A 26,331-nucleotide genomic window follows, 5' to 3' on the forward strand; every position below is an offset into this window, starting at 1 on the left:
GGGGGTTGATCGCACCAGACAAATCCCCTTTCCTTACGCGCATGAACCTGAGGCATACTTTAATGGGAATGCCAGTTATACGGTTGCCTTTTTTACTAAGGCACGTTCCGAAATTAATTTCAAGGGATTAATTGAACACAGTGAGAGAAAAAAAACTTTTTTTAATGCTCTGAGAAAGATTACATCAATAAAAGTTTTCTCAGTGAAAGGCTAATGGACCTCAATGAACAATGACCGGTATCTAGCCGTACTGGTGATGGTTCATATCCACTTTGTAAGAAAAAGAAATATAAATAAAAACGATCAAACCATTCTCTACAAAATATAAACACACATATGAAGTTAAGGAAAAAAAAAGTCCAATTGCAACTGAGATTAGTTAATACATAAAAGTGTTGCTTAAATTGGACAGTAAATCCTTACAATCGGTGGTCAGCAAACGCAGAACATTATTATAACAGAACTTGCTAAAATTTTCTTATTGCTCACCAAAAAAATCACCCACTGCTGTTTACAATGTGAAACATTTTGACTTAATATACTTTCAGAGTAGATGTTTCAGTGTAGATATCGTATAAAAGTGGCAATAAAATGGATTCTAGTGGTACGCTTTGAGACTAACGGAAATGATTTGATTTATGCCCAAGGTAATAATAAATAGTAATAATAGCATTATTATTGAAAATTTATTATTTACATTTTACATCAAGAAACTGCAGTGTTAATAAATGGTGTTAAAACCAAAACTAACTATTTAAATTTAAGAGAACTGTTCCGATCAAATTTTTATTTCAAAATGGCTAATATACTAAAAATATGTTTTACATGGTATAAATATTATTTCCACAAGGTTACAAAATATTTTCAAAAATTTGAATTAAATTACGTAATTTTAAAATTCTTCTTTCATCCATCCTCAAACTTTTAATGAAGTCATTAAACTCGTTATATAATTTCTCTGTTTCATCTTTTAAAAGATCAGAAGAATATTCTTGGTTATTTTCAAATTTTGATTTGCTTGTATTACTTATCAAATAATCTTCGCTGATAGGGCATAAATTTTTATGCAAAGGGGTTTGTTTAATAAGTTCCCCAGGTAAATTTCGTCGCAAATTCGTAGAATATTTTAAAGAAACACACTTAGTAGCGACGTAATAGCATTTCTGTATGCAGTGCTGCATTTTGTCAAAAAAAAATTTGGCGTTCATCAGAAGGAGGGTCATAAAATTTTGTAAAGCAACAAGCATGCGTACATTCATTCAATTGAAATTGGTGATTTTCGTTACACAAGCCACACATACTGATAACAGATAAGCTGTTGTGTGCCATTACATCAGGTTCTAACAACTGTTGACTGATGCTTTCTATAAACGGAGTTGGCTCTACAAACGAGTTAAGTTTTAAATTTTGATTAGATCCAGATTCTTTGCGCATTTGTTTTGATTCAAAAAATTCAAATCCAGATTCATTTTTACAAAACAATGAAAAATTATCAAATTGAGCAATGCAAGGCAAATTAGGAATAAGACACGGAAGTTGTAAATCAGTGTTATCTAATTGATTTTTAAATGAATACTTAAACTTATCCTTTGTATCATTGAAACACTTTAAACATATATCAAAACCTTCCTGATTAATGCAGGTACTGCAAAAAAACCTTTTACTTCCACACGGTATTCTTTTGTCACAAACGCTGCAATTAGAACAGCTAAGCATTATTGATGATTTTAATCCAGAAAAATAAGTAGATATTGATTTATCTAATGCTGTGAGTCGAAGTATATTTTTATCAAGTTCTTTTTTCTGGGCCAAATACGTCTGTTTTAACACATCATACTCACCGAATTGCATTATTCTTTGAATAGCCTCAATATGGCTAGCATCAAATATAACATGAGCTTTTATTCTAGATACTTCTTCATAAATACCGTTAGTTTTTACAAAATACTGGTACCAAAACATTTTAACTAAATTTACCAACACGCATTTCATTTTATACAATGAATTCTGCTTATAAACAAACGCTGCCGAAAAATGAAAAAGACTCGTTTGCCTGTTGTTCATTAAGTTTTCGTACTTCATGATTAAATGATCTCGAGCTAGTTTTATTTTGTTACTCATTGATTTTAATAAAGATTTTAACTTTAAATCAAAATCATTTTCTAAATCAAACAAACTCAACTCAGCAGAAATTAAAACATCACATGGATAATGTTCTAGTAAGTTTAAGTCTTCAATAAAGTAATGCTTTATTTTTTTTTGTTTAATACCTTTATTAAGCTTCTTTAATAAATATAAAACCCCCTCTTCAGGTGATATTGCTTCCCACCACGTGAGTGGTTGTTTTTCACAAACCCACATCATAACTGTTTTGCATAGATACGAGGTTAATGTTTTTTCAAGTAAGTACGTTTTTACAAATCGGTAAAACACTGACTTGAAAAGAAAGTAAATGTAACTTTGTTTTTCTGTTCGATGAAGACTTAAAACAGATTCTGCTGCAGAAAAGGACAAACGCCATTCCAATTTTTCCTCACCTTCTGGTAAAGATTTAGGGACAAAATGAAAGCCGTTATGTTGAATTGATTCGACGAGTTTATTATCAGGCCAAATTCTTTTTCTTGTTACCCAGGCAGAAGCAGGTTCCGGCCAAAATGGCGCGTAAAAGCAGGGTACATTATCAATAAGAATTTCAGTAGTGATTCCTTTTTTATTAGAAGATAAACTTTCTTCAATTAAACTAATTGCATTAGTAAGTTCAGGTTGAATAAATTCATTAAATGCTTTGTTAAATAACATATGATAAGATAGATAAGGCTCGTTAAATCTTTTTATATTGCAAATTAAACAAGCTAAATTTATCGAATCATTCAAATTGCTTTTATTATTTGACCACGCCAAAATTAAATCATCAAGGATTCTAAAGTACATATTTGGAAAAGTTTCTAAAACATACTTATCAAAACATATATTAAAAAAGTTAGGAAGAATAACTTTTATGTCACAGCAAAACTTTTGCATTTCAATAGTTAAACTCTGAAGTGCTGTAAACTTACAAGTCCATTCCGTAAGAGCAGCTATAATCTCATTCTGTAGAGATTTTAGAAGAATGTCACATTTTAACGATCTCTCGTGCTCAGTTGAAAAGTTATCGATTTTTAAACAATCATCAAGTTTTTCGTTTTGTTTATTATCATCGAAATTTAATACTTTAGAACACAAATTATTTTTAATACTTAACTCAGAATATTGAGTTTCATATTTACTTTCACTCAAATTCATTTCATATATTTTAACATCATTGGCAACTATCATTTCATTGAGCCTATTAAATTCATTCAAAGATCTCGTGAAAACTTCAATACTCCTACTATCTAATTCTATAAACTCTTGGAGTTTGTTACCTAAATAAATTAACTGATTTTTTGCTTGTGTTGCCAACTCTGATAGATTTAGTTTCATGATATATTTATTATTAGTTTCAGTGTTAAGGCTTAGAAAAGCTGAACAACCTACAATTGCCTTTTTACACGTCTCGCTGTATAACCCTTGTATTCCTCGCACGCTAATGGTTTCAAGTGGATTGTTTGTTGTCGGTTGACTATTATAAATAAATTTTTTCAACACTATACCAGACAAATACTGCTTGGATTGAACTCGATCAGAGACAGTAAAAACAATTTCATTTTCGATATCTTCTGGTAAATTAAAACATATATTTACATCATCAGCCAAGTTGTTTTTAATGACATAATGAAAAAATGCTTTACTTTGATCCAACGGTTCATAGCAAGCTTCAAACTGTATTCGATTCACGGTTCCAACAACAACATTAAGATCAATTTCAAATTCAAAAATATCCTTTAATGTCGGATTGGCTAATCGAGCTAACGAACAACCTTCCATTGAACTTCCTGTCGTAAGAAATAAATTAAATGGAAAATTGAGAGTTTTTACTTTAAACTTGTAGTTGAAAAAAAATTTTCAACAAGATTAAAAAACCGAAAATGTTTAAAATTTAAAGTGTTGTAAAAAAAAAAAATTTCAATAACAATATTATTTCCTATACAATATTAGATCGTCAAAAAGAATGTATTACGACGCAAAACTTGTGGGGGCCGATATTTTAAAAAATCAATATGATGAATATTATTTGTTTGACGTCTTCCGTTATAAAATGCATCAGACAATGTAAAAATTTATACAAATTTATAGAAACAATTTATAAATATTTTTAGATTTTTAATAATAAACTTCACTTTGATCTTTCAATTCATAAAATTGCCTAAACAATGAAATAAAAACAAGTATCAAATCAGGTAAAAAATTAAAGTTAAATAAAATACTGTTAGGGTAACCTTTAAATAAGAATATATGTTAGCGCTTTAAATAAATATAATATTTTAAAATTCATAAAACAGAAACTTAAAGCAATTAACAAATTTTAACAAAAAAAAAATAACAACAAAAATGAATAACTGTTAGGTTAACAAGACAACTTTAAAGTTTTCAGTGTTCTTTGTTTGATTTTGGTTTAGAAAGTTTGCAGTGGTTTTTGATAAAAATATTGGACAGTATGTTACCACGATGTCGTTCCATATCAAAAGGGTTGCTCTTATAGAACTAATTAAAAGAATATCTTAGAGAATGAATGAAAAGAATTCTCTTAGAGAATGAAAAGAATTCTTTTAGAGAATGAAAAGAATTCTCTTGGAGAATGAAAAGAATTCTCTTAGAGAATGAAAAGAATTCTCTTGGAGAATGAAAAGAATTCTTTTAGAGAATGAAAAGAATTCTCTTGGAGAATGAAAAGAATTCTCTTAGAGAATGAAAAGAATTCTCTTAGAGAATGAAAAGAATTCTCTTAGAGAATGAAAAGAATTCTCTTAGAGAATGAAAAGAATTCTCTTAGAGAATGAAAAGAATTCTCTTAGAGAATGAAAAGAATTCTCTTAGAGAATGAATGAAAAGAATTCTCTTAGAGTAAAAAGAGTAATAAACATAAAAGTGTTGCACAGGGATGTGCAACAAGTGTTGCACAGGTTCAACAAACTTTATCTTTAATTGAGTTAGACAGAACAAATGAGAAGAAAACCTATTGATTAAAAGTATGATTAAAAGGAATTTTTATACACATATCCAGCAATATAAATAAGAGACATCTTCGATTGTACAGTTATTTTTTTTTTTTTTACTGATAAATTGTCAAAGACCTCAGCTGAAGATTCATCAAGTAAAAATCCACAAAATTGACAAGAATGCCATCAAGAGTTAACTCATTAATGTTGTATGACAACAAAAGTAATTCGTTTTAGAATTATGGAACTTTTCAACTTTTTGTTGAACACTTAAAAAATGTGCCACCAGATCCTTGTCTTAACACTCTGAATTCTTTTTCAAGTGGGTCTGTAGTAAATTTTGCCAACATAACATACATGTTTAACAACAACACAACATTATTGTTTGTTTCTCCTAAAAGTATTTTTGACAGCTCAACAATATCTTTACATATGTATAATTTATGGAATGTCCAGTATCATGTGTTAATTGTTTTTTGTATTTTCCCTGATCACTTGTCATACGTAAATACATTTCTTCAAAATCCCAAATAAACTTTAATCGCTCATCATTTCGATCTCTGATGACAGCTTGTCGATCATCATTAAACCTAAAATTTACACCCAAACTTTTTACATTTAAAATTTTCCACCGTGTGACAACCAGTTTAATAAAATTAGCAGTCTCCATTTATGTTTAAAACGTTGGAGGTTTCAGGATGATTACATTAGACATTAGAAAAATAATATTTTACAATATGACTCAAACTTTAACAACATTTTTATAAAAAATAAGTTCTCTTTTTTATTTCTTCTGCCATTTCGGATATTTAGATTAGGTAGACAAAGCCAAACAACGTTTAAGATCCATTGGTGGTTTTTTAAGGTTTTTCAGGCAATATGTCAAATTTAAAAAAAAAGAAGCTTGATTAGCTTGATTTCCGTTGATTTTTTGGTCGCTCTCTTCCTTTTAGTTTAGTTAAGTTCACAGACTACACTGTTGCTTGTCACTACAGTGTCAGTGACTACACTATTGCTTGTCACTTTAAAATTTGTATAAGGAATACATTTTATCCAACGTGTTTTTTCTTCTATAATCTTTAAACTGACGCTTTATATTCTTTTGATTTTTACTTCTGTGGTTAATAATTCGTAGGACACCCATAAACATTTTTTTCACCTTTTTTCAACTAAGTAAAGAAGATTCATAAGACAAGCCTTTTTGGAGCTTCCGCGTTCATTTTCTAGAAGTTAAATCGGACCCCACTTTTTTTTCTAAATTTTGCCTGTTACTTAAATAGCGCCATGTATGTATACATAGTTCTGAAAAAAAAGGTATGTATACACATCTTTTTACAGATTAGAAAACCACAACTAATTTGCTGAAAGTTGCTTGTGTTTTTTTTAAAATATTTGTCCAACATCTTTAATACTATAATGTCTTATATTAAATCGATATTTTATTTTATATATTAGTTCTATAATTATAATAATAGCAAAAATTTTCTTTAATTAAAGTTCAACTCGAATATAGAAAAAATCCGACGCAGAATCCGTATATTTTCTTTTTTTATTTTCTTACACGAATATTAATTGAAATTAAAACACTTTGAAATAAAAATAATAATTAAAATATTTAATAAATTAAAATAAACACATTTTTATGAAACTAAATAAATAATAATAAATGTAGTAAAAGTATATATCTAGAAATTAAAGAAAAGGATTAAAACCAATTTTTGAGCAACACCTTCACCCCTCCCTCCCCCTTTGCCCTCTTATCCATTGAACTTTTTCGAGCAAATTTAATCTAGTTATAACTTGTTTATAAACTATATTATTTGAAGTTCAAATCATTTTGGTTAAAAAGTTATTAGAAAATGAATCAACAAAGATATTTATATCTTTTGTTTAATAATAATAAAGCTAACTGAGTTTGACTTATTTGAAATTTTTATTGCTGAGGAAAATAAACAATTAAAAACAATTTCTGCAAATATAACAGGTTGTTTACTCAGGCCTCAGCAGGAAGCGAGAGCTTTAGCTTTCGCTCTCGCCCACACTCCCCTAAAAGTTTACAGCAATTTACAGCTCTCGCAAAAGTGTTTTTTTTTCTCTCAAAAGTATAATTATCATAATAACTAAAATGAAAAATGCAAAGTCAAAAAAATTTATTTAATTGAATAATAAACAGGCACGGTTTTTGCAAAAAAAATTGTATGTCTAAAGAATTTTTCAAGTCGCATTAAATGATGCTTGTTATGTGTATATTATTGTGACATTAACGTTGCAAACATATGCTTGTAAATAGTATAAAACCAAATTTTGTATTTAATAAGCAATTTTTATAAAAATAAACAGCTCTCGTTAAAAGCAGTTTAGAGGAGCAGCTCGCATGGCTCACTATGTTCGTTTTAAGAGAGCTTTTCTCCGCTCTCGTGCTTATTTATACTCCTGCCGAGGCCTTCTTACTGATAATTGCCAAGACACTTGGCTCCGATGAATTGAGAATTGCACAAAAATCATTAGTTCAGAATAGCTAGAAAAGATCAGCATCTGAAGAAAAATAAACTTAAAAAATGGGATATGCTGGCATACAATTCAAGGCTGGTAAGGAAACCTTGCTTGAAAAGTATGTTAAAGAATAACTCTTTCAATAAGGTTCCAATAGAAACAATGTTGATTTAAACAGATTGTGCTCTTAGTAAGCATTCATATACAAACCAAAAAAAACTTTTTTAACTGCTGGTTTTAATATATTACCTAGTTGGAAATATCTCAGAAGGAAACAATCTGAAGTAACACCAATTATTATGAATTATCTTGAACCTAATTCTGGTGTTAATTTCAGTATATTTCATGCTATTAAAATGACGATGCAAAGGATATTTGAGAACATTATTTTTGATGTGAAAATTGAAAATATACTAATAAAAATGAAGGGCTTATTGTAAAACAATGACAAGCCACAAAAACAAATATTTGAGAAAAATTACTTTTAAGTTTCATTTAAATCTATAAAACCAGTGCTTACCTATTATTCTCTCAAATTTATACATCATAAAAATACTAATGGATATTATATTTTGGACAAGAAAAATAAATAAAAATTGCGTATACTATTTAATTATAAAAATGATAATAACTCATTTTTGAAAAAAGTGTGGCTTGTCATTGTTTTACAATAAGCCCTTCAAATAAAGTTTGGATTTGAGGGTTGTGGAAGCCATGCAATATTAAATTTAAAAGATAATGTTAACACTAGCAATATTATACTAACAATGTTCTGTCCATTTTCACTTGAAACAGAAGCAGGTTTGTTAGTATAGTTGCAAAAGTCACTAAATGCCCTATTGATTCACAAAGCGCCAAGTCTTCATAGAAAAAGAATCAAGAGAAACTCTTCAATAATATTCTGTCTTTAATTCTGACATTGAAGAGTTAAAAAATAAAGGTTTCCTTATGTATAAAAAGGGAAAACAATTTAATGTAAGGGTGATAGTGCAGTCATATATGAAAGCAGAGAATCTTTTTTTAGGAATTAAAGGTGCATTTTGTGATCTGTGAGCATGCTTAAAAGATCAGTGTTTGAATATTGAAATAATTGAAAATGGTCTTGTAGTCAATCAAGAAACTATAACTATGAATGAAATATTTAACCAACTTGAACAAGAAGATGATGCTTTAGTTAAAAAAAACTTTGATTATATCACAAGGACTGGACAAACCTTCAAGCCAATTCCAACCTTTGATGTAAAACCATTACAAGTAAATTGTTATCTTGTAATAGTGATCATATTATTCTATATTCTTAATATGTGAACATATTTGATATTAAAATTATTGCATTTAAAATTAATGATATTTTTATAGATTCTTCATGCTTTACTGAGTACATTCGACCATTTCATGACTGTTGTACATGTGAAAACTGGTGTTTTTGATTGGTCTCCTTTTAGTGCTTCAAATAGATTTCTGAAGTAAGCAGAGACTTCATTACAAACAAAGATATTGAAAAAAACAGGTATAAAATTGGGACTACCCTGATACAATTGAAAAAAGAAGAAGAGCAACAACAAGTTATATAGCTAGAGAACTATTGCACAAAAAATTAAACAGGGATTTAATTATTGCACAACTGTCTGTCCAATATTAGGCAACATTTCAAAAGTTCGAATTGGTGCTCTCAGTAATTCTTTAAGTATTTTTCTCAAAAAGAAAAATTTCTTTGGATCAATATAAAAGCAATTGTCTATTCAATTTAATGAGTTTCCATCTGTTACAAAACTAAAATTTACCTGGACCATGGATTCACAAACTGATTGGTCATTCTTGGGAGCTAATTTTGAATAATAAGGAAAGTTGTTTGAGAAATCTTTACGATTCAGGGTTAAAAGGTAATAACAAAATATTAAGATTGATACATACCAAAATTATTTTGACAAGAGATACAAGTCAAAACTATTCTGCAAATTTAGGTATGAAAGAGGATATAAGATGATATAAATGTTTCTAATAACATTTTTCTGGAGATGACAATTTTCAAAATGTTAACATATGAATAAATTACGTGTTTTAGTACTTCTTTTGATAATTTTTATTGTTTTTGTCATTGAAGTACCTATGTTATCTTTGTATTACAAAATATACATACATATTTATAAACATTTATATGTATCTTTGTTATAACCAATAAAAAAGCAAATTTTATGAAATTTTCAATATTTGGTTTTTTTAAATTATGACCTAAATATACTGCAGCAAAACTATTTTTTAGTTTTTCCAAAATTTACACATAAAAACCTTTCCAAAAAGTCCTAAATCAACCTCATAGCACTTTCAGTTCAAAAGTTATGATCAAATGTCTATGAAAATAGTTGTTTGGCCCACTGTGCCCCCTTTTTTTTTTTATACACAATTGTAATTGACTTGGCATTGATTCAATAAGACTTTTAATGATCTTGAATAATATTTCAACAGTTTTTTCACTACATTTTTACTGTATCCACCTGCCTGTGTACTGTATTCATCTGCCCACCTCAATAGTCAGAGGTTACTTAACTATTATTCAACCATTATTATTCAACCTTTTAACTCCGAAACACAATAGTACCATACTCAAATTAATTCACGCCTCTGCATAGTGAATTAATTTGAGCACGGTACTATTAGGAACAAAGTTGGAAATTCATAATTACGAAGCAAGTTATTTACCACCTTGATTACCTTAATTTTTTGTTTTTTAATTGACTTAATGTAAAATATTTAACACAAAAATTTTTTTTCTATAGATAAAACTTGTATATTTAAACAGTAAATTTTGCATATTGTTAATTAAAAAAAATTATATTTATCATAGGGAGAATGGGGTAATGGCGAATGCCTCGTAACACCAAACAGAATCAAAACTGCATAATAGAAAAATATATTTGACAATTTCTTTTTACCTACTGAGAGGCAATCCCATGCTCAGTTCCAGACTTGAAGTTGTGTAATGAAGCTGCAATGGTTGTTCACGATAATTTGATCCTAACCTTTTATGATAATTTCATGCAACTTTTTTTTTGAGTAACATTCCTGTTGTAGCTACTATGCATTTAAAACCACTCCTTTTATTATTGTTGTTGCATAGGATAATTTTTGCAGTTCATTATTACACAACTGTGTTTGTAATTACTTACGGAGTGTTCGGAATTACCCCACATCCGTTGGGTAATTCTGAACACTAAAGGTTTTATTTTTGCCCTAAATTTTTATTTTATAATAACATTTATAAAAATTGCTTTTGAGTGTTTTTGACTAAATAGTTAGACTAATTGATAAACAATAAATATGATCAATTTTGTATAACTGGTGTCTCTAATTTGCATTCTCGCTCAACTGTTTACCAATACCCCATTCTCCTCTAGTTTTCTTTGGAATAAAGTAACTTTTTAGCAAAAAATTATTTAAAGTTTACAAAAAACTAAACAATGCATAAAAAACCGAAATTAAACAGGTTACTAACAAAGCTTTAGAAGGTAAAAACATTTAAAATGTTACTCTGATGAAGCAATTATGTCAAGTTTTAGTTGATAAAACTTGACATTTAATGGTATAGTTACATCAATATCTACTCTAGCAGGTATATATATAGACGGTGCTGTGTTCTCAAAAGATTGTAAACAGTGTTTTTTGGTAGAGAAAAAAAGGAACACTACATTGAACACCAAGAACACCAGAATTGGCAATTGATTGAAAAGAACACCAGGATTGACGAACAAATCATGAATGTTTTGCTAATCATCATTCAGTAAATTATACATTTCAATCAAATACAAATACAATTTAAAATTTTTTTTAACAGTAATTTGATTATTTGACATGCAAATATAGGCCCAGTGTCATAAAATCAAAAAACTGTTAAAATATATATTATTTACACCCACAAAAAAAATGATATAATGAGCAATTCCACGACCGTCACAGCGTGACACCCGTCATCTTTTTTGTCTTTAGCCTTTAATATTTTAATATTAAAATAGATATAAGAAGAATTGATTTTGCTTTTTAGTTAGCTCATAATAGGTGCTACAAAAAACAAGAAGAAAAATTTGGGTGGATATATTGGCCTCTCATCATGCAAGAAAATATAAAACATCACAGCGTGACCAATATTTTCTCATTGTTTTTTAGTTTTTAGATCAACACCGTGATTCAGCTAATATAGATGAACTGAATTATTAACTTGGCATTAAAAAAAAAGTTTAGACATTACTCTTACAAGTTTTATAGCTAAATTACATTTTTTAAATTAAATTTTAAACAGGCGCACCTTTAATTAACTAGTGGTAAACGTCACAGCGTGGCGTCACAGCGTGACCAGACACATTTAGGTAGTTATAAACCAGGTAAATGGGCTGTTTTTAATAAATTTAAAACTTAGTAGAGAGGTATTAGACAAATATATAATTACATCTTCATAAAAATAGTTCTTATATAGTAATCTTCAGAACACGCCCATACTATATCAGTGTCTAATCGCGTCCATATTATATTGCTGTCATATAGACAACGTTTTAAAGTTTTTTAGTGATTTTATTTGTAGACATAAGCTGTTTGACTAAATACTTGGCACTTGAATAGTATGGCATTTGTATTTTCCCATTATTAGGTTCGCTGCAAATATTCCTGGCTTTGCTGGTGTTTATGTAAATAACTCATCAATTTTAAATTTTTAAATTGTATTTATAATATCTTCCATAGAAACAAAATAGACATTGAAATTAACTTTTCATGAAGCTGTTAATTAGTAAATTAACAGCTTCATGAAAAGTTATGGCATCAGTTATTATATGTTTTCTCTGGATTATTTTTTGCGTTGCTATTCTTTTAACGGTCCTACCAATAGCATGTACCGATCCTTTCCCATGTGAAGCAGCAAAAAAGTTCCAGAACAATTTTAAATCATGCTGCTCTTCCAACCAGGGTATTGCTGATGCAATAAAACGATATTTAAATTGATTACTTGGCTCGTCTGTTTAAATCTGTAGTATTTTAACACTTGATTCAATATGGTTATATAATAAATTATGAACAAACACAAGAATATATTTTTTTGAATGGGTTAAATCATCTGAAGCTATGACAGATGACGAGAATAAATTTACTAAAATTAAAAAAACGGTACTAAAATACAGCAGTAAACACAGTAACTTGCTTCTTGTACCAATGTGCTGACTGCACTTCATCTTGCCACAAAGTTGAAAAATTTTCAGAAAAATTCACTTGAAGGACGGCTGTGTCTGATTTACTTTGAGGTTGGACCTTATGATCACGATGTCTTTGATTGTTTCTGTTTAATAAAATAATGCCAAAGAAATGAAGCTAAAGATTTTGAAAAGGTGCTATAAAGATCATCAACTATTCCCTTTTTTTGAATCTTTTTAATATATTATTTTCCATTACCATCTGCAACTTTTTCCCATTGGTACCATGTAATGCATTTATTCTTGTCAATTTCATTCAAAACATATAGATTATGAAACTTTGCAGCATCTTTGCATGTAGTACACATATTATTATAACAAATGTCTTTTTCACTATCATATACAATGCTAAGAGGAAATTCATGTGAATACAATAAAAAATTTGAATCAAACTTGTGCAGGGCTTCAAGGATAAGAATTATATTTTGATGTCGTTGACAACAACAAACATTTCTTGACATTGAACTAGACAAAAGCACATGTGATGGGCGTAAACTTGCAAACTTTGATTTTCCAACTGATTCTTCAGGATAATCACATTTAAAAACAGCATAAGCTTCAATAACATTTACATACAAATGATGTTTTTGCAGTTTTTTCTTGTTCTTTAATTACGATGGTGTCTCTTTTACCGGGTGCTTGACGGTATATATCATCACGCTGGTAAAAATCAAGAATCAATTTTACAGTTAAAGCATCTAATGCATTTTCACTAAGTATTTTTTCTGGACTAGGGGTTTCATTCATTTTTGTTAAAAGTTTTTGTACAACTTTTGCTGTCTTTCTGGGTCATTTTGGTAGTGCTGATTCGGCTCTCTTAAGAGCTTTTCCAAGAGTGCTTAAAGATTTGTAAGAGGGTGATGTAACAGCTACAGATTTTAATTCTGCTATTTTTTGTCTGCTCTTTCTCTTTCAATGCCTTTCTTTTTCTCGTTGAGGCTCCAATTTAGCAAGTTGTCTTTCTTTTTTGAATCTTTTTCTTTAAATACTTTTTCGCCAAATTTTTATAACTGCCTTTCACGATATTTCCTTTGACGTTAAGCATGAGTAAGAGACATATTGAACCCTTGAAAGATTAAAAAAAAGCAACGCAATAGTTATGGAGATGGATGTATTACATCCGAGGCTCAATGGAGTTACAACTATCCTTTACAGAGAGGCTCTATGTATCCCAAAACAGAGCCTCAAGGATAACTGAGCAAATGTTGCCTATCCAAAACATTCCTATATTTCGTAGTTTTTGTAGAAAACCTAAAGAAAGTTAACTGCACAATAATCTGCCTGATTAAAGTTGATAAAAACTAAATTGTGGTTTCAGTTAAGCAGTTTTGAATATTGTTTTAAATTTTGTTAAAAAATTGTCACGCCCTGACGTCACGGCGTGACATAAAAAGATTCTAAAAATAACTTGAGCTAATTATTTTTTTAAACATGTTAGTATTTTTTTAGATGTACTAGATAGAGTTCTCACTGCGCTGGAATTTTGAAATCCTAAATTTTATTGGTTGTCTTAGAAATAAAACTATTGGTACCCTAATTGTCACAGCGTGACATGTCACAGCGTGACAATAGTGGTAATAACATTTGATTAAAATAAATGGTTTTCTAAATTCGTGAGGCAATAAGTATGTTTTTATCATAATTAGCAATGATTAGTGCAGCTAAAAACCTGATTGCAATGAGCAAGACAATTTTTGAACTTTTTATAGGTTCAGTTGAACTTCGGCGATTAAAAACGATTTAAATTTTCGCAAAAACGCCTATTTTTACGTTCTGTTTCAGCCCATATAATTTTTTATGATAGCGGCATGCTATAACAAACTATATATTTTATGAAAGAGGAAAAGTAGAGCTTTCTACTGATATATAGTATTATGTATATTGGGTTTGTTTAATTTTTTCATTTTTTGTGAGACGGTCGTGGAATTGCTCTAATGCAGAATAAAGATGCTGGACTTACTTAAAGAACTTTAGACACTAGAACCTAATAAAGGAGAACACTAGCAATGATAAAGCATTTTTTTATGAAAAAATTTTGGCTTGTTATAAAAAATATCCAAATTGCAGCCTTTAATTGTTACTGTTGAACAATTGTATTGCAAAGATGTAAATTTTTATACTGCTGATATAACATAAGAATTTAAATTAAACAAACTAACACAGCAAAACATCATGTTGAGCAACGAACTTATGGATGAGCTAATATTACAAATAAAGGAAAGACGAGGTATGGTGTCTGCCAATTACACTTTCCTTATGATATGAAATATTCGAATAGTAGTAGCGGTAAAGTTTACGATCATGGTATATTTAAAAAAACCAGCAAACTGCTTTAATTAAAAAAATTATTGATTTAATTGAAGGTGTTTTTTAGAATCAAAATGAAAATGTCGCCATTTATAATCATAATCATGATAATGATTTAAGTTTTATCATTTCAACCTTCAGTTTCATCATTTCAACCTTGAATTTCATCAGTTTCATCGTTTCAGTACTTCCAAAACTAAATTCTGAGTTCAACATATCCTTGAAAGAAAAATTTTATTTAGAAACAAAAAAAATAAATAAAAAATAGTAGTCTAGAAAAAGATGATAAAAAAGAAAACAGAAAAGATATTGGAAAAACTTTAAGGAAACAAATAACTTATTTGCAAGTAAAAAAGATTCGCACAATTATTTAAAAATGTATATGAGCATCTCATGATTATTCCCCTAACAAGTGTCAAATCCTAAAACATAAGATTGCAATAAAGTTCTATAGAATTTCTATAAATATTGGAAACATTTGGCCTCAAGAAATTCTTTAAAATTCTATAGAATTTCAATAGAATCTCTGTTGATTTCTAAAGAAATTTCAATAAAACTTTTTTTTCTGTAGAAAAACAAGTTTTATAGCAATTTCTATAGAAATTAATAGACATTCTATTGACATTCTATAGAAATTCTATAAAATTTCTATAGGCCAAATGTTTCAAATGTTTATAGAAATTCTATAGAACTTTTTTTCTGGGATTTTACTTGAGAACTGTTAAAATTTTCTGTGCAAATTTAAGAAAAGTCAACCTCAATTTAAATGAAAAAAAAAAACCTTCACAAACAGTACAAAACAAAAATAACTTTATAAACTTTTTGTAAATAATGATTATAAAAAAAAGGTTTTCAAAATATTTCTAAAAGTATCTCCTTGATATTTTTGTAAACGGAACTACGGTGGCTTGGAAACTACGGTAGGAGTTGTTGAAAAAGATTTCTAAAAGTGTCTCCATGATATTAGAATAAGAATGATTCCTGAAACAACCACCATCATATTAACAATAACAATCTCCATGATAGAATAAGAATGCCACCATAAGGATACTTATCGTATAACTATTTTCCACACAAAAAAGATAGATATTACAAGAACTAATTTTGAAAGTCTTTTTCCACCATTCTCACTTCGGTTCTTTTCATTTTATGATTTAAAATTTTTAACTTTCCAAAGATAAAATTTTAGTAAGCATAATTGATGTAATCAGTTTTACAATCATTTTACTAATTTATATTTTAAAAAATCTAACTTTTTTCCAATTATTAGAATTAATATTACCTCTTGAAAAATAATTTAAAATCTCATAATAACTTATTAAAAAACATAAAATCATAAATTTCTAATCAAGCCTAATTATATGCAGAATAATTTAATGCATTCCATTAACTATAACATTTATTATTACAAAGTTTCAATTTTTTTTAAGAACACTATTTATTTATTTAATATCCTGTTGTTTTTTATTTAACGTAAAAATAAAATAATAAGACAAATCAAACATCCACTGAATTCAAAGATGTAAAAAACTAAAACCCACTGGATACACTGACATTATGAACTGAATTTCGCAGACATAAAAAACACCCACTGACATTAAAAAAAGCTAAAATCTTCAAGCAAAAAAATATACTAAATATTAAAAAACTTGTAAAAAAATGTACCTTGTAGTAAAATAGGGACACATTGTAACAAGAAGTCTCCGTCATATAACAACAGCCATTTACTTTCAACTTCATCAAAAATATTTATATATGTTGGACTGTTTTTTAAAAAACCTGATGAGCCATTTGAAGAACTTGAAGAGTCATTTGAAGAATCACTTTTTCTTTCTTCAGAAAATCTTGTGCTTATTAAATCTTAAAAAAAAAACAACTTAAAAAAATTAAAATCACAAAATCTAAATTTAAAATTTTTTACTAAAAATAATTTGTTAAAAATTTTAATTTTATTTTTAAGTGTGTGTGTATATATCATTTTTATACTGATGTCCATAAACAAATTATCGTAATGCACATTTTTACAGTTCCAATATTAGCAACTTTACAAAATCAAAACACCAACTATAATGAGAACATAAAAGTTATAATTTTTTAAGTCATTTTTAATACAGGTCTTGACAATCAACAATTTTTATTGACTGAAGGTCGAGTGAAGTACTAATAAGTATCAGCGGATGCTGATAAGGAGGGTAAAAAAGCTTTAAAAAAGTTATAAAGTTAATAAATTATAATATAGTTTTTTTATAAGATAATAAAGTTTGAAAAAATACTGACTTTAATGACTTTAATTTGAACTTTTTGCTTTTCAAAACTTTTTGCTTAGACTACTTGCAACATCTTAGAGATTTTATTATTGCTAGATATTTTAGAAATATATTAGCTAATATGCGACAATGATGGTTATCAATACCAAATTGAAACTTTTTTGATACAGATAGGAAATGCTTGATCCAAAATTTATCTGATACTTAAATAAAACAATATTGCCAAAGTAAATAACAAGATCTCCTGTATTTAGGTCACCAATGTAGGCACCAGATCTTTTATAATAAAATCATACCCATTTCTTCTTTAAACATAACCAGCCAATTTATAAAATTAAAAGTATTCTGTTTGATTTCTGGCAAGTTATCAAAAATATCACTCTCCTGCTCATTTAAAGTTTTGCATGATGGATTCCAATTTTTTTCATGACAGACTGAGCAGTAATATAATAGGTTTCTCCAGAACCTTGACAAAGCTTGCTAAAAGTTTTCTCTAATGGATCAGTTGTCAACAACCCAAGGAAAATGGATTCATTTTCACAATCTAAAAAATACCTTTCAATATTGACTAACCGCATAGCTCATTGCTTAGGAGGCTGTGCTCTATCTATGAATGAATTAAATTCTCTTTAAAATTAAATCATACCAAAAGTAACCCTGAGTATTAAACATAAAAAATTATCCCTACCACCTAACTGTTTAAATATATCGTAAAGTCTCAAATTATTTTGCTAAATCACAACATACACTTGGTGTTTTTGTCGATTTATCAAAGGCTTTTGATACAGTCAATCATGATATCTTACTTAAAAAATTTGAGTTCTATGGAATAACTGGTAAATTGATAAAATGGTTTAAAAGCTACTTGTCAAATAGAAAGCCATTACCGCGGAGAAGAACTGCTTCCTATTGATCTTCAAAATAAAAAATAAAACATGGAAATAAAATGTGGTGTTCCACAGGGTTCTATCCTTGGTCCACTTCTCTTTTTAGTATATATCAACGATCTAAATTATGCCTCAAACCTTTTGAGCATCATGTTTGCAGATGATACTAATTTATTTGTATCAAAAAATGACATTAACAAACTTTTTTTAAATATGAATAAAGAACTTATACAAATTTCTACTTGGTTTAAATGCAATGAACTAACCTTAAATATTGACAAAACAAAGTGGATCTTTTTCCACTCCTCAACAAAAAAAGGTTTTTTGCCTAATGATTCACCTAAACTTTATATTGATAAAGTAGAAATAAAAAAAGACTCTGTTTTAAAATTCCTAGGTATTTATCTTGACAAAAATATGGCGTGGAAAACTCATGTTGATTTCATAACAACAAAAGTTGCAAAAAGTATTGGAATCCTCTATAAGGTCAGAAATTATTTAAATAAAAATAATTTAAAACAACTATATAACTCATTTATTCATAGCTATATAAACTATGCAAATATTGCCTGGGGAAGCAGAGGTAAAAGTAAGTTGTATGTATTAATTGTTTATAAATTTAACTTGTATAATACTTTATGTTATACGTTTTGTTGAATGAACAGCCGATTATTAAATGTTTTTAAAGATCTATTTACCTTTAAAGTAAGGAACAAATAAAATTTGTAAAATAATAACAATCACTGTGTGCGCAATCACTCAGGACCTTTTTTTTCTTCACTTTTTTGCTTTCCTCTTCCTTATTTATTGTTTTCCTTCTTCTTAAGACTGCACTCTTTTATTATATCTTTTTTTTTTATTATTATTTTTTTTGACCATGTCTTTTCTCTTTACTACTCAGCCAATAATGTTGTTATTGGAAACTTTAATGCTTATCCCACTATAATGGTTTGGCTCTAACACCACTGACCCTGGTACATCAAGGTCCTACCCTTGGTTCTGCTTTGCTTTTATATCTACATCAATAATTTTCCTGACAACCTCACATCTAAAGTGGCTCTATTTGCCGATGACTCAACTTTATGCTCCTGTCTTGAAAAAAAGTCTTCTCTTTTTGATCGCTTAGAACAGACAGCCTATCTTGAATTTAATCACACTTCTGTAACAGATTAGGGGTTGCAGTAGCTTGTAAACTACAAATCCAAAAAAACTCAGTTATTTTCTGCAAATAACTATGGAAATACTGTCAACATTCTTATATTGATGAATGGCTACCTTCTCGCTGAGTTGTCTTCTTTACATCTTCTTGTATTATTGTTCACAACTGACCTCTCATGGAAATTATATATACAATCAATTGCTAAGTTAGCATCTGCTAAGATTGCTTCTCTTTATCATGCTCACCATTATCTTACACCTGATTCTCTACCTCTTCATATCTCTTATTTGCCCCTGTATGGAATACTGTTGTCATATTTGGGCTAGTTTTTCTAATGATTTTCTTTCTCTTCTAGACAAGGTCAAAAAATGCATTATAAACATAGTTGGACCTACTCTATCTGAAAAGCTTGAGCCTCTTACCCATCGTTGTAAAAATGCACCTCTTTCTCTTCTCTACAAATACTACCATGGTTGCTGCTCAAAGGAACTATCATCTCTAGTTCCATCAACCAAAACTCATTCTTGCTTGACTCATCATTCAGTTAAAGTCTCACCCTTTAACTGTATCTGCCCTTGCATGCTCTTAAAACTTTTATTTTTCTAGTTTTTTTCCCCACACTTCCCCCTTTGAAACTTTCTCCTATCTTTATGTTTTCCTGACTCATACAGCCTACAATTTTTTAAATCTTTTGTCAACAGTTTCCTTGCTCTTTAACAATATTCTTTGTATTCTAGTAACTCCCAAATTTATAGTGGCTGCTTGCAGCCTTGTTGAAAGTGAAGTTGAATTATAAAAAAGCCTTACACACATGAGAAATACATTCAGAAGTATCTTTAGTAAGCTGCTTAATACATTTTGGGCCTGAATTTTTCATTCTTTCAACCATACCTGCCGCATCTAATAAGAATAGCAGACTTTAATCTGTGTGTAATCTTATAACTGCGTAATACTTATTCTAATAATATATATCTACTCCAACACCTTTCACATTACAATTTTTCCAAAACTTAAAGAAATTTAATGGTGTTAAGAACTTTATCTTTTTTTATGAAAAGATAATTTTTAAATTTAAATGTTTAAATGTTTTATCACAAAAAACTCTGTGCCAACTTTCGTTTAATTAGTTTTAATGAGATTGAAATTTCATTCAACTTGCTTGGCTTTAAATGATTGGCAGACTCCAACTCATAAAAATTTATTATTTTGTTACATGCTCATTATCTCAAAAACTTTTTCAACATTTTCTTCAGTTTATCAATAATTCCGAACACACTTCATGACACAGACATAATCAAACAACAAAAATGTGTTCTTATTATCTCTGCAATAAAGTTTTTCTTCCACTTTATTCATCATTTAAAAAACTTTTGAAGTACTCTATTTTTGTCAGTAATGATTGTCAGCAGTTTTACGTTGGGTTGATTGATAATTATTTAAATTGCTAGTTTGCATTGTTTAAAAAAAAACTCAGAATCTAAGTGACTAATTGGAGTTTTTTTTACTAGAAACGCTGGTCAATCAATAAACATTTTAGCATTAAAGCTAAAAAAATTTTGACAAGGACACTGGGTTGATCAGCTGAATTTCTAAACAATACATCTTCATGATAAATTAATGTGGAATTGATATAAACTTTATGAACCAGCATTTACTTTGTGTACTTTAAATACTCATTATAACATTTCTTTTTAAACTATCTAGTAATCCAAAGTTTTGAAGTGATTCTTATCAAAGTTCTAATAACTAGTAATTTATAGTCGACAGAAATCTGGTTGTTCAGAGTCCTAGATATAGCAAAATATTTAATTGCTCAAGTAATTATATCAGGAGATTAAGTAAATTTGTCAACTTTCTTTTGAGACATAAATATTTGGTTTATATGTTCGAGTAATACAATTTTTTTATAGCTAATACCTTAATTTTTTAATTAAAGTATGATCTCATCAAAGACCGACCAATACTTACAACATAATGATACCTTACTTGATAGAAGAATGGGAATACTACAAGATGATCCAAGGGGAAACAAAGCTAATGTTAACTTCCTATTAATGACAGCTAAAAACTTTGAAATAACATATACAAATTCTTTTGACTGAATGTAAACATCATAATCATTATTATGTTGTGTACAATAAGACCAATTCTATGAAAGAGTCTCTCTTTTATCAAATCAAGAAAAATCATGTTCTCTAAAGCTATCTAGTACATCTGATGTTATATTTCTTATACTTATACAAGATTGAGGACAATTTTATTGTTCTGGGTTTAGAAAGTGGTAAACTACGACAGCTGGTATACAATGATCATCTATGTCATACTTTAAGAATCAGGAAAACATTTTGCAAAAAAACACAGAAAAATCTGGAATTCATTTTATATTTTACATATTTGTTTAACTTAGCTTTACGCCATTTTTATTTTTTTTGACTTTACCAATTTTTTTGAAGCTTGTTTTATGAGTAATAATTAAAAAAGTTAAACAACAAATATATTGCAAAAATTTAAACTTGTATTTACAGAAAATGTTTTGAAAACCCAGAAAAATTAAAAGAAATAGTCAGAATTCCGGACATACACAGAAAAAAATAATGTTAGGAAAGACAGCTGGTGGTTCTGTAAGATGTCCTTTTTCATTAAAAACTTTAGTTGATGGGTAAAAAACGGTACACAATTGTTTAAAAATTGTGTTTAAATCAATTATTGTTGAGCATAACGATTGCAAAATCAAAGTTATTCATTACCTTTTTTGATCTTTATCTGTGTGTGAACGGTGCTTATCTTTATAACAAATATTTTTTCCAATATCTTTGACACAAATTTTTCAAAACTTAAAAAATATAGAAATAAAATTTATGGCGCCAAGAACTTCATTTTTTTTAAGAGATAGATGATTTTTTTAGTGTAGCAATTATTTTATCACAAAAAGCTTGTAAACAAGAAGCAAGCTAGATTTACATAATTTATAATGGAAATCGAGCCATATACAATTTGCCTCCAGTTAAAAGATATCATTGTTGATAGTACAAATCTGCATAACTTGCATTGGATAATCTGACAAATTTAGCCAATTAGTATTGTCTGTATAAATGAATTAAACTTGAACACCTAATATCTATAGTTAACATTGCAAAGAACATTAATAAAACTCTCTTTACCAAAAGGAGCCCAAAATCTGTTAAAATAAAAAAATATAAAGTTTTAACCTTCTCTTTTTAAAATATCTGTGGTATAGATATGCACTCCCTAACTGTAATAGATTCACGAATTTGCAGTTTTGCACGCTGCAGGATTGCATATATATATATATATATATATATATATATATATATATATATATATATATATATATATATATATATATATATATATATATATATGTATATATATATATATATATATATATATATATATATATATATATATATATATACATTAGGTGTACCAGTATGAAGTAAGTGTTTTTCTTTTTGAAAATAAAACACTAGTTTTGAATGGGAAAGTAAACAAATTTCATTCAAAGTAATGAAATCTTTTGAAGCAAACCAATCAGACACCCAACTTTTGAGTTCTTTGTTGGAACCAATGTGCTGCTTGCTCAGCCACTGCATGTTCCATCGATGAAAATAAATGGCAGTCAGAAAGGGCCAAGTCTAGTAAATACAGCAGGTAGGGTAGCAGCTTCCAGTCAAGTTATTAATTCTTATTTTTTAAACACTTTCACTTCCAACAAGGTTGCAAGCAACCACTATTAGAGTTGGAAGTTACCAGAAGAAAAAATTTTAAAAGCAAGATAAAATTAACATACTTTTTTTAATTAACATAATTTTTAATCTTAAAAGATTAAAAATAAATCAGGAAAACAAGATAAAAGGAGCCAAAAAGAATTTTAAACAAAGAAGATGTTTGAGGAAAAAAAAGTAGACAAATAACAAGTTTTGGAGCACTTAGGAACAGTCATATTAAAAGATGAGACTTAATTGAATGACAAGTAACACGAAAATGAATTTTAGTAGATGGCACAAGAGACGCTAGCTCTTTAGAACAGTGTCCATTATAGTATTTGTAGAAAAGAAAAAGAGAAGCAATACTATGACAATATGATAATGGTTGGAAGTTGGCTGGAAGAGCAGGTCCGACTGTTTGCAATGTGTTTTTGCACCTTGTCTAAAAGAGCAAGGGCACCATTCAAAGAATCCACTCCAGAAAAGGCAACAGTAAAAAGTAGAATCCAGAGTAAGAAAGTGGCGAGCACAATAAAGAGATGCAACCTTAGCAGTTGCTAACTTTGCAATGAATTTGATATATGGTTTCAAAGAAAGATCGGAAGTAAGAATTGATCCTAGAAGACAAAGGGTAGATTTGAAATAATTACTGTTCATAAATATAGGAAGATCTAGATTGATGCAATAACAATTAGCTGAAAAAAACCGAATTTTATCAGAGTTTAAGTTCACAAACCACTGAGAGTTCCATGCTATAGCAGAAAGTAAGATATTAGATCTAAGATGAGAGAACAAGTGTTAGTTAATAAAAGACTCTAAAATTTTCTTATTGTAGAAAGAAGACAAAAGGGAAGGTAGTAAGACAAGTCAGCTTTCTCTTCAGAATTTTTGAAAATAGGGATAACAGATGCTGCTTTCCAGCAGGCTGGAGAACAAGAATCTGATAAGCAATTGTAAATTAGTTTTAAAAGTATATACGACAGCTCTGAAGAACACTTCTGCAAGATTATAACAGGTATGTTGTCTGGACTACAAGCTGTAGACGAGTTCAAGCAGAAAATCACTTTAATTACAGAAGCTGGAGTGATACAAATGTCAAGCAACGGATCAACCTGTTTGTCAGCTATATCAGGTAGGAAGTGATTAGTAGAATTAAGAGATAAGAAAAGTTCTTGGTTAAATAAATAATTCAGCTTTGTCTTTAGGTAAAATAACAAAATCTGAACCATGCAAGAGAGGAGGAATAAAAGATTTGCCCTTACTATAGATTCTGTTAACAATTCTCTAGAAGTCTCTGGAGCCTAATTTTCAAGATGAAACACTTTGGTGATAGACAAAATCTTTTTACTATGGTTTCTAGCAATAGTAAAAAGATGTCTGTTTTCTGGAGAATTATTTTGGTGATAGATATGGAAATAATGCTTACAATAAGAAATTGCAGCAGCACAATGAAAGGAAAACCATGGAGAAAAGTGAAGCTTGACTTGGAATTGTTGAGTATAAATTTTATTTTTATAAAGAGAATATTCTATAAATATTATATTTATAAAGTGCTTTAATTGTATCCTACCTAGGTTTTGCTTTGTGTGCAGGTGCATTGCCATGTAAAAAATTACTTTGTCAGGTCTTATGGTCCATTTTAATCATTTTTCGATCAATGGATGGTTTAAGTTAATCATTTGTTGTATCTGAAAAATAGTTTCATCACACCTTTCTGACCCTAACAAACTCAGAGCATTGCCTTTTTTGCTAAATTTATATGGTTTTGCAATCAATATTGATGGTTGTCCCAGATTAACCTATGATTTTTCTATTTTGGGATTCTTAAAATAAACCCACTTTTCATCACCAATAACAATTCGATGCAAAACTGATTTTCTTTCATTTCTTTGAAACAAAATTTCACAAGTATTTTTTCGGTTTTTCATTCAATTTATGCAGCACCCATTTTCAACACTTTTATATCTTGCCCATAACTTTTAAACAGTTAGAAACAGTTTATTGTGCAGCATTTATGCAAGCAAGTGTTTATGGTGCAAGTCAACTGTTTATTGTGCAACATTGTGCATGCGAAAAGCTCTGAGTTCTATCCCTGCCATGCCCCTAGTAGTACTGCGCTCCACTTGTTTCTTTGTGCATTATTTGTCAAGGTTTATGTTTCAGAGTTGAGAGAGGGTTATAACGACCAATAAAGTAGCCTCCTCCACTCTAGTGAAATTCTCAGCCTTGGGAAGGTGATCTACAAAAAAAAAAAAAAAAATTAACATTTCTGCAATTTGCTTTTGATTCAAAGTATCATCTTTATACAATGCTGCTTGAAACTCAGTGTTTCCAAACTCTGCACTTTTCTTCATCAAATCATCAATTTCTGGTAAAAAAAATTCAACATTTTTAACATAATAAAAAAATATGTTGTTTGTTCAATGACTTAATGTAAGTTGTTTAATATAATGTTTTTATGTTGATGTATGTTGTTCAATATGATGTTTGTATGTTATTCAATATGATGTTCAGTATGATGTTTGTTCAATGACTTGATGAATGTATGTTGGATATGACAGATGTTATACTAACCAAATACTAAATAATTAAGGCTTGTTCGCAACAAATGTTACCTCTTGACACAAATGTTTAATCAAATCTGGTCCCATTTAAAATGTCATTTTGTCAGGAGTTACTAGATATGGGTAAGAAAACAATTTAAAAGTTGAAATCCTAAACTTTGACTTCATTGCATGTATTTAATTAATTATAATAATAAAAATTTTGTTATAAATAATATGTAAGTAACAATACCAAATAATCAATTATTTACCAATCAAGTACTTTCTTAATTTGCAATCATAGCTGTACATTTTTTTCATATTAAGTGAGTGATTTATATCCATTTGTATATTGTTAAAATTTGTTTGTTTTGGTACCAAAACAAGAATTTGTAGGAGTGTATATTAAATATCAGGATAAGCAGCTATATATATATATATATATATATATATATATATATATATATATATATATATATATATATATATATATATATATATATATATATATATATATATATATATATATATATATATATATATATATATATATATATATATATATATATATATATATATATATATTAAAAAAATTGTAAATACCAAACAATAATAGTCAAAATATATAGAAAATC

The 26,331-nt window shown here is 28.5% G+C and overlaps 1 protein-coding gene across 4 annotated transcripts; it reads right to left on the reverse strand.

The window, feature by feature from the left end:
* Positions 1-772: 772 nt before the first annotated feature.
* LOC101240377 (uncharacterized) lies at positions 773-26,117 on the reverse strand. Of its 4 annotated transcripts, none has more exons than XM_065790310.1 (4): positions 25,969-26,074; positions 24,724-25,392; positions 16,778-16,972; positions 773-3,914 (listed from the first exon to the last, which is right to left on the reverse strand). In XM_065790310.1, exons 2-4 carry the CDS (start codon positions 24,755-24,757, stop codon positions 1,186-1,188), a joined length of 2,958 nt encoding a protein of 985 aa, XP_065646382.1. In that variant the 5' UTR covers positions 24,758-25,392; positions 25,969-26,074; the 3' UTR covers positions 773-1,185. The 4 variants fall into 4 exon arrangements, with proteins under 4 accessions (XP_065646382.1, XP_065646383.1, XP_065646381.1 ...); XM_065790311.1 differs by having other exon boundaries at positions 773-4,285; XM_065790309.1 differs by lacking the exon at positions 24,724-25,392 and having other exon boundaries at positions 25,969-26,117.
* Positions 26,118-26,331: the final 214 nt, after the last annotated feature.

This window comes from Hydra vulgaris, chromosome 02 (assembly GCF_038396675.1).
Source record: "Hydra vulgaris chromosome 02, alternate assembly HydraT2T_AEP".
Classification (NCBI taxonomy): Eukaryota; Metazoa; Cnidaria; class Hydrozoa; order Anthoathecata; family Hydridae; genus Hydra; species Hydra vulgaris.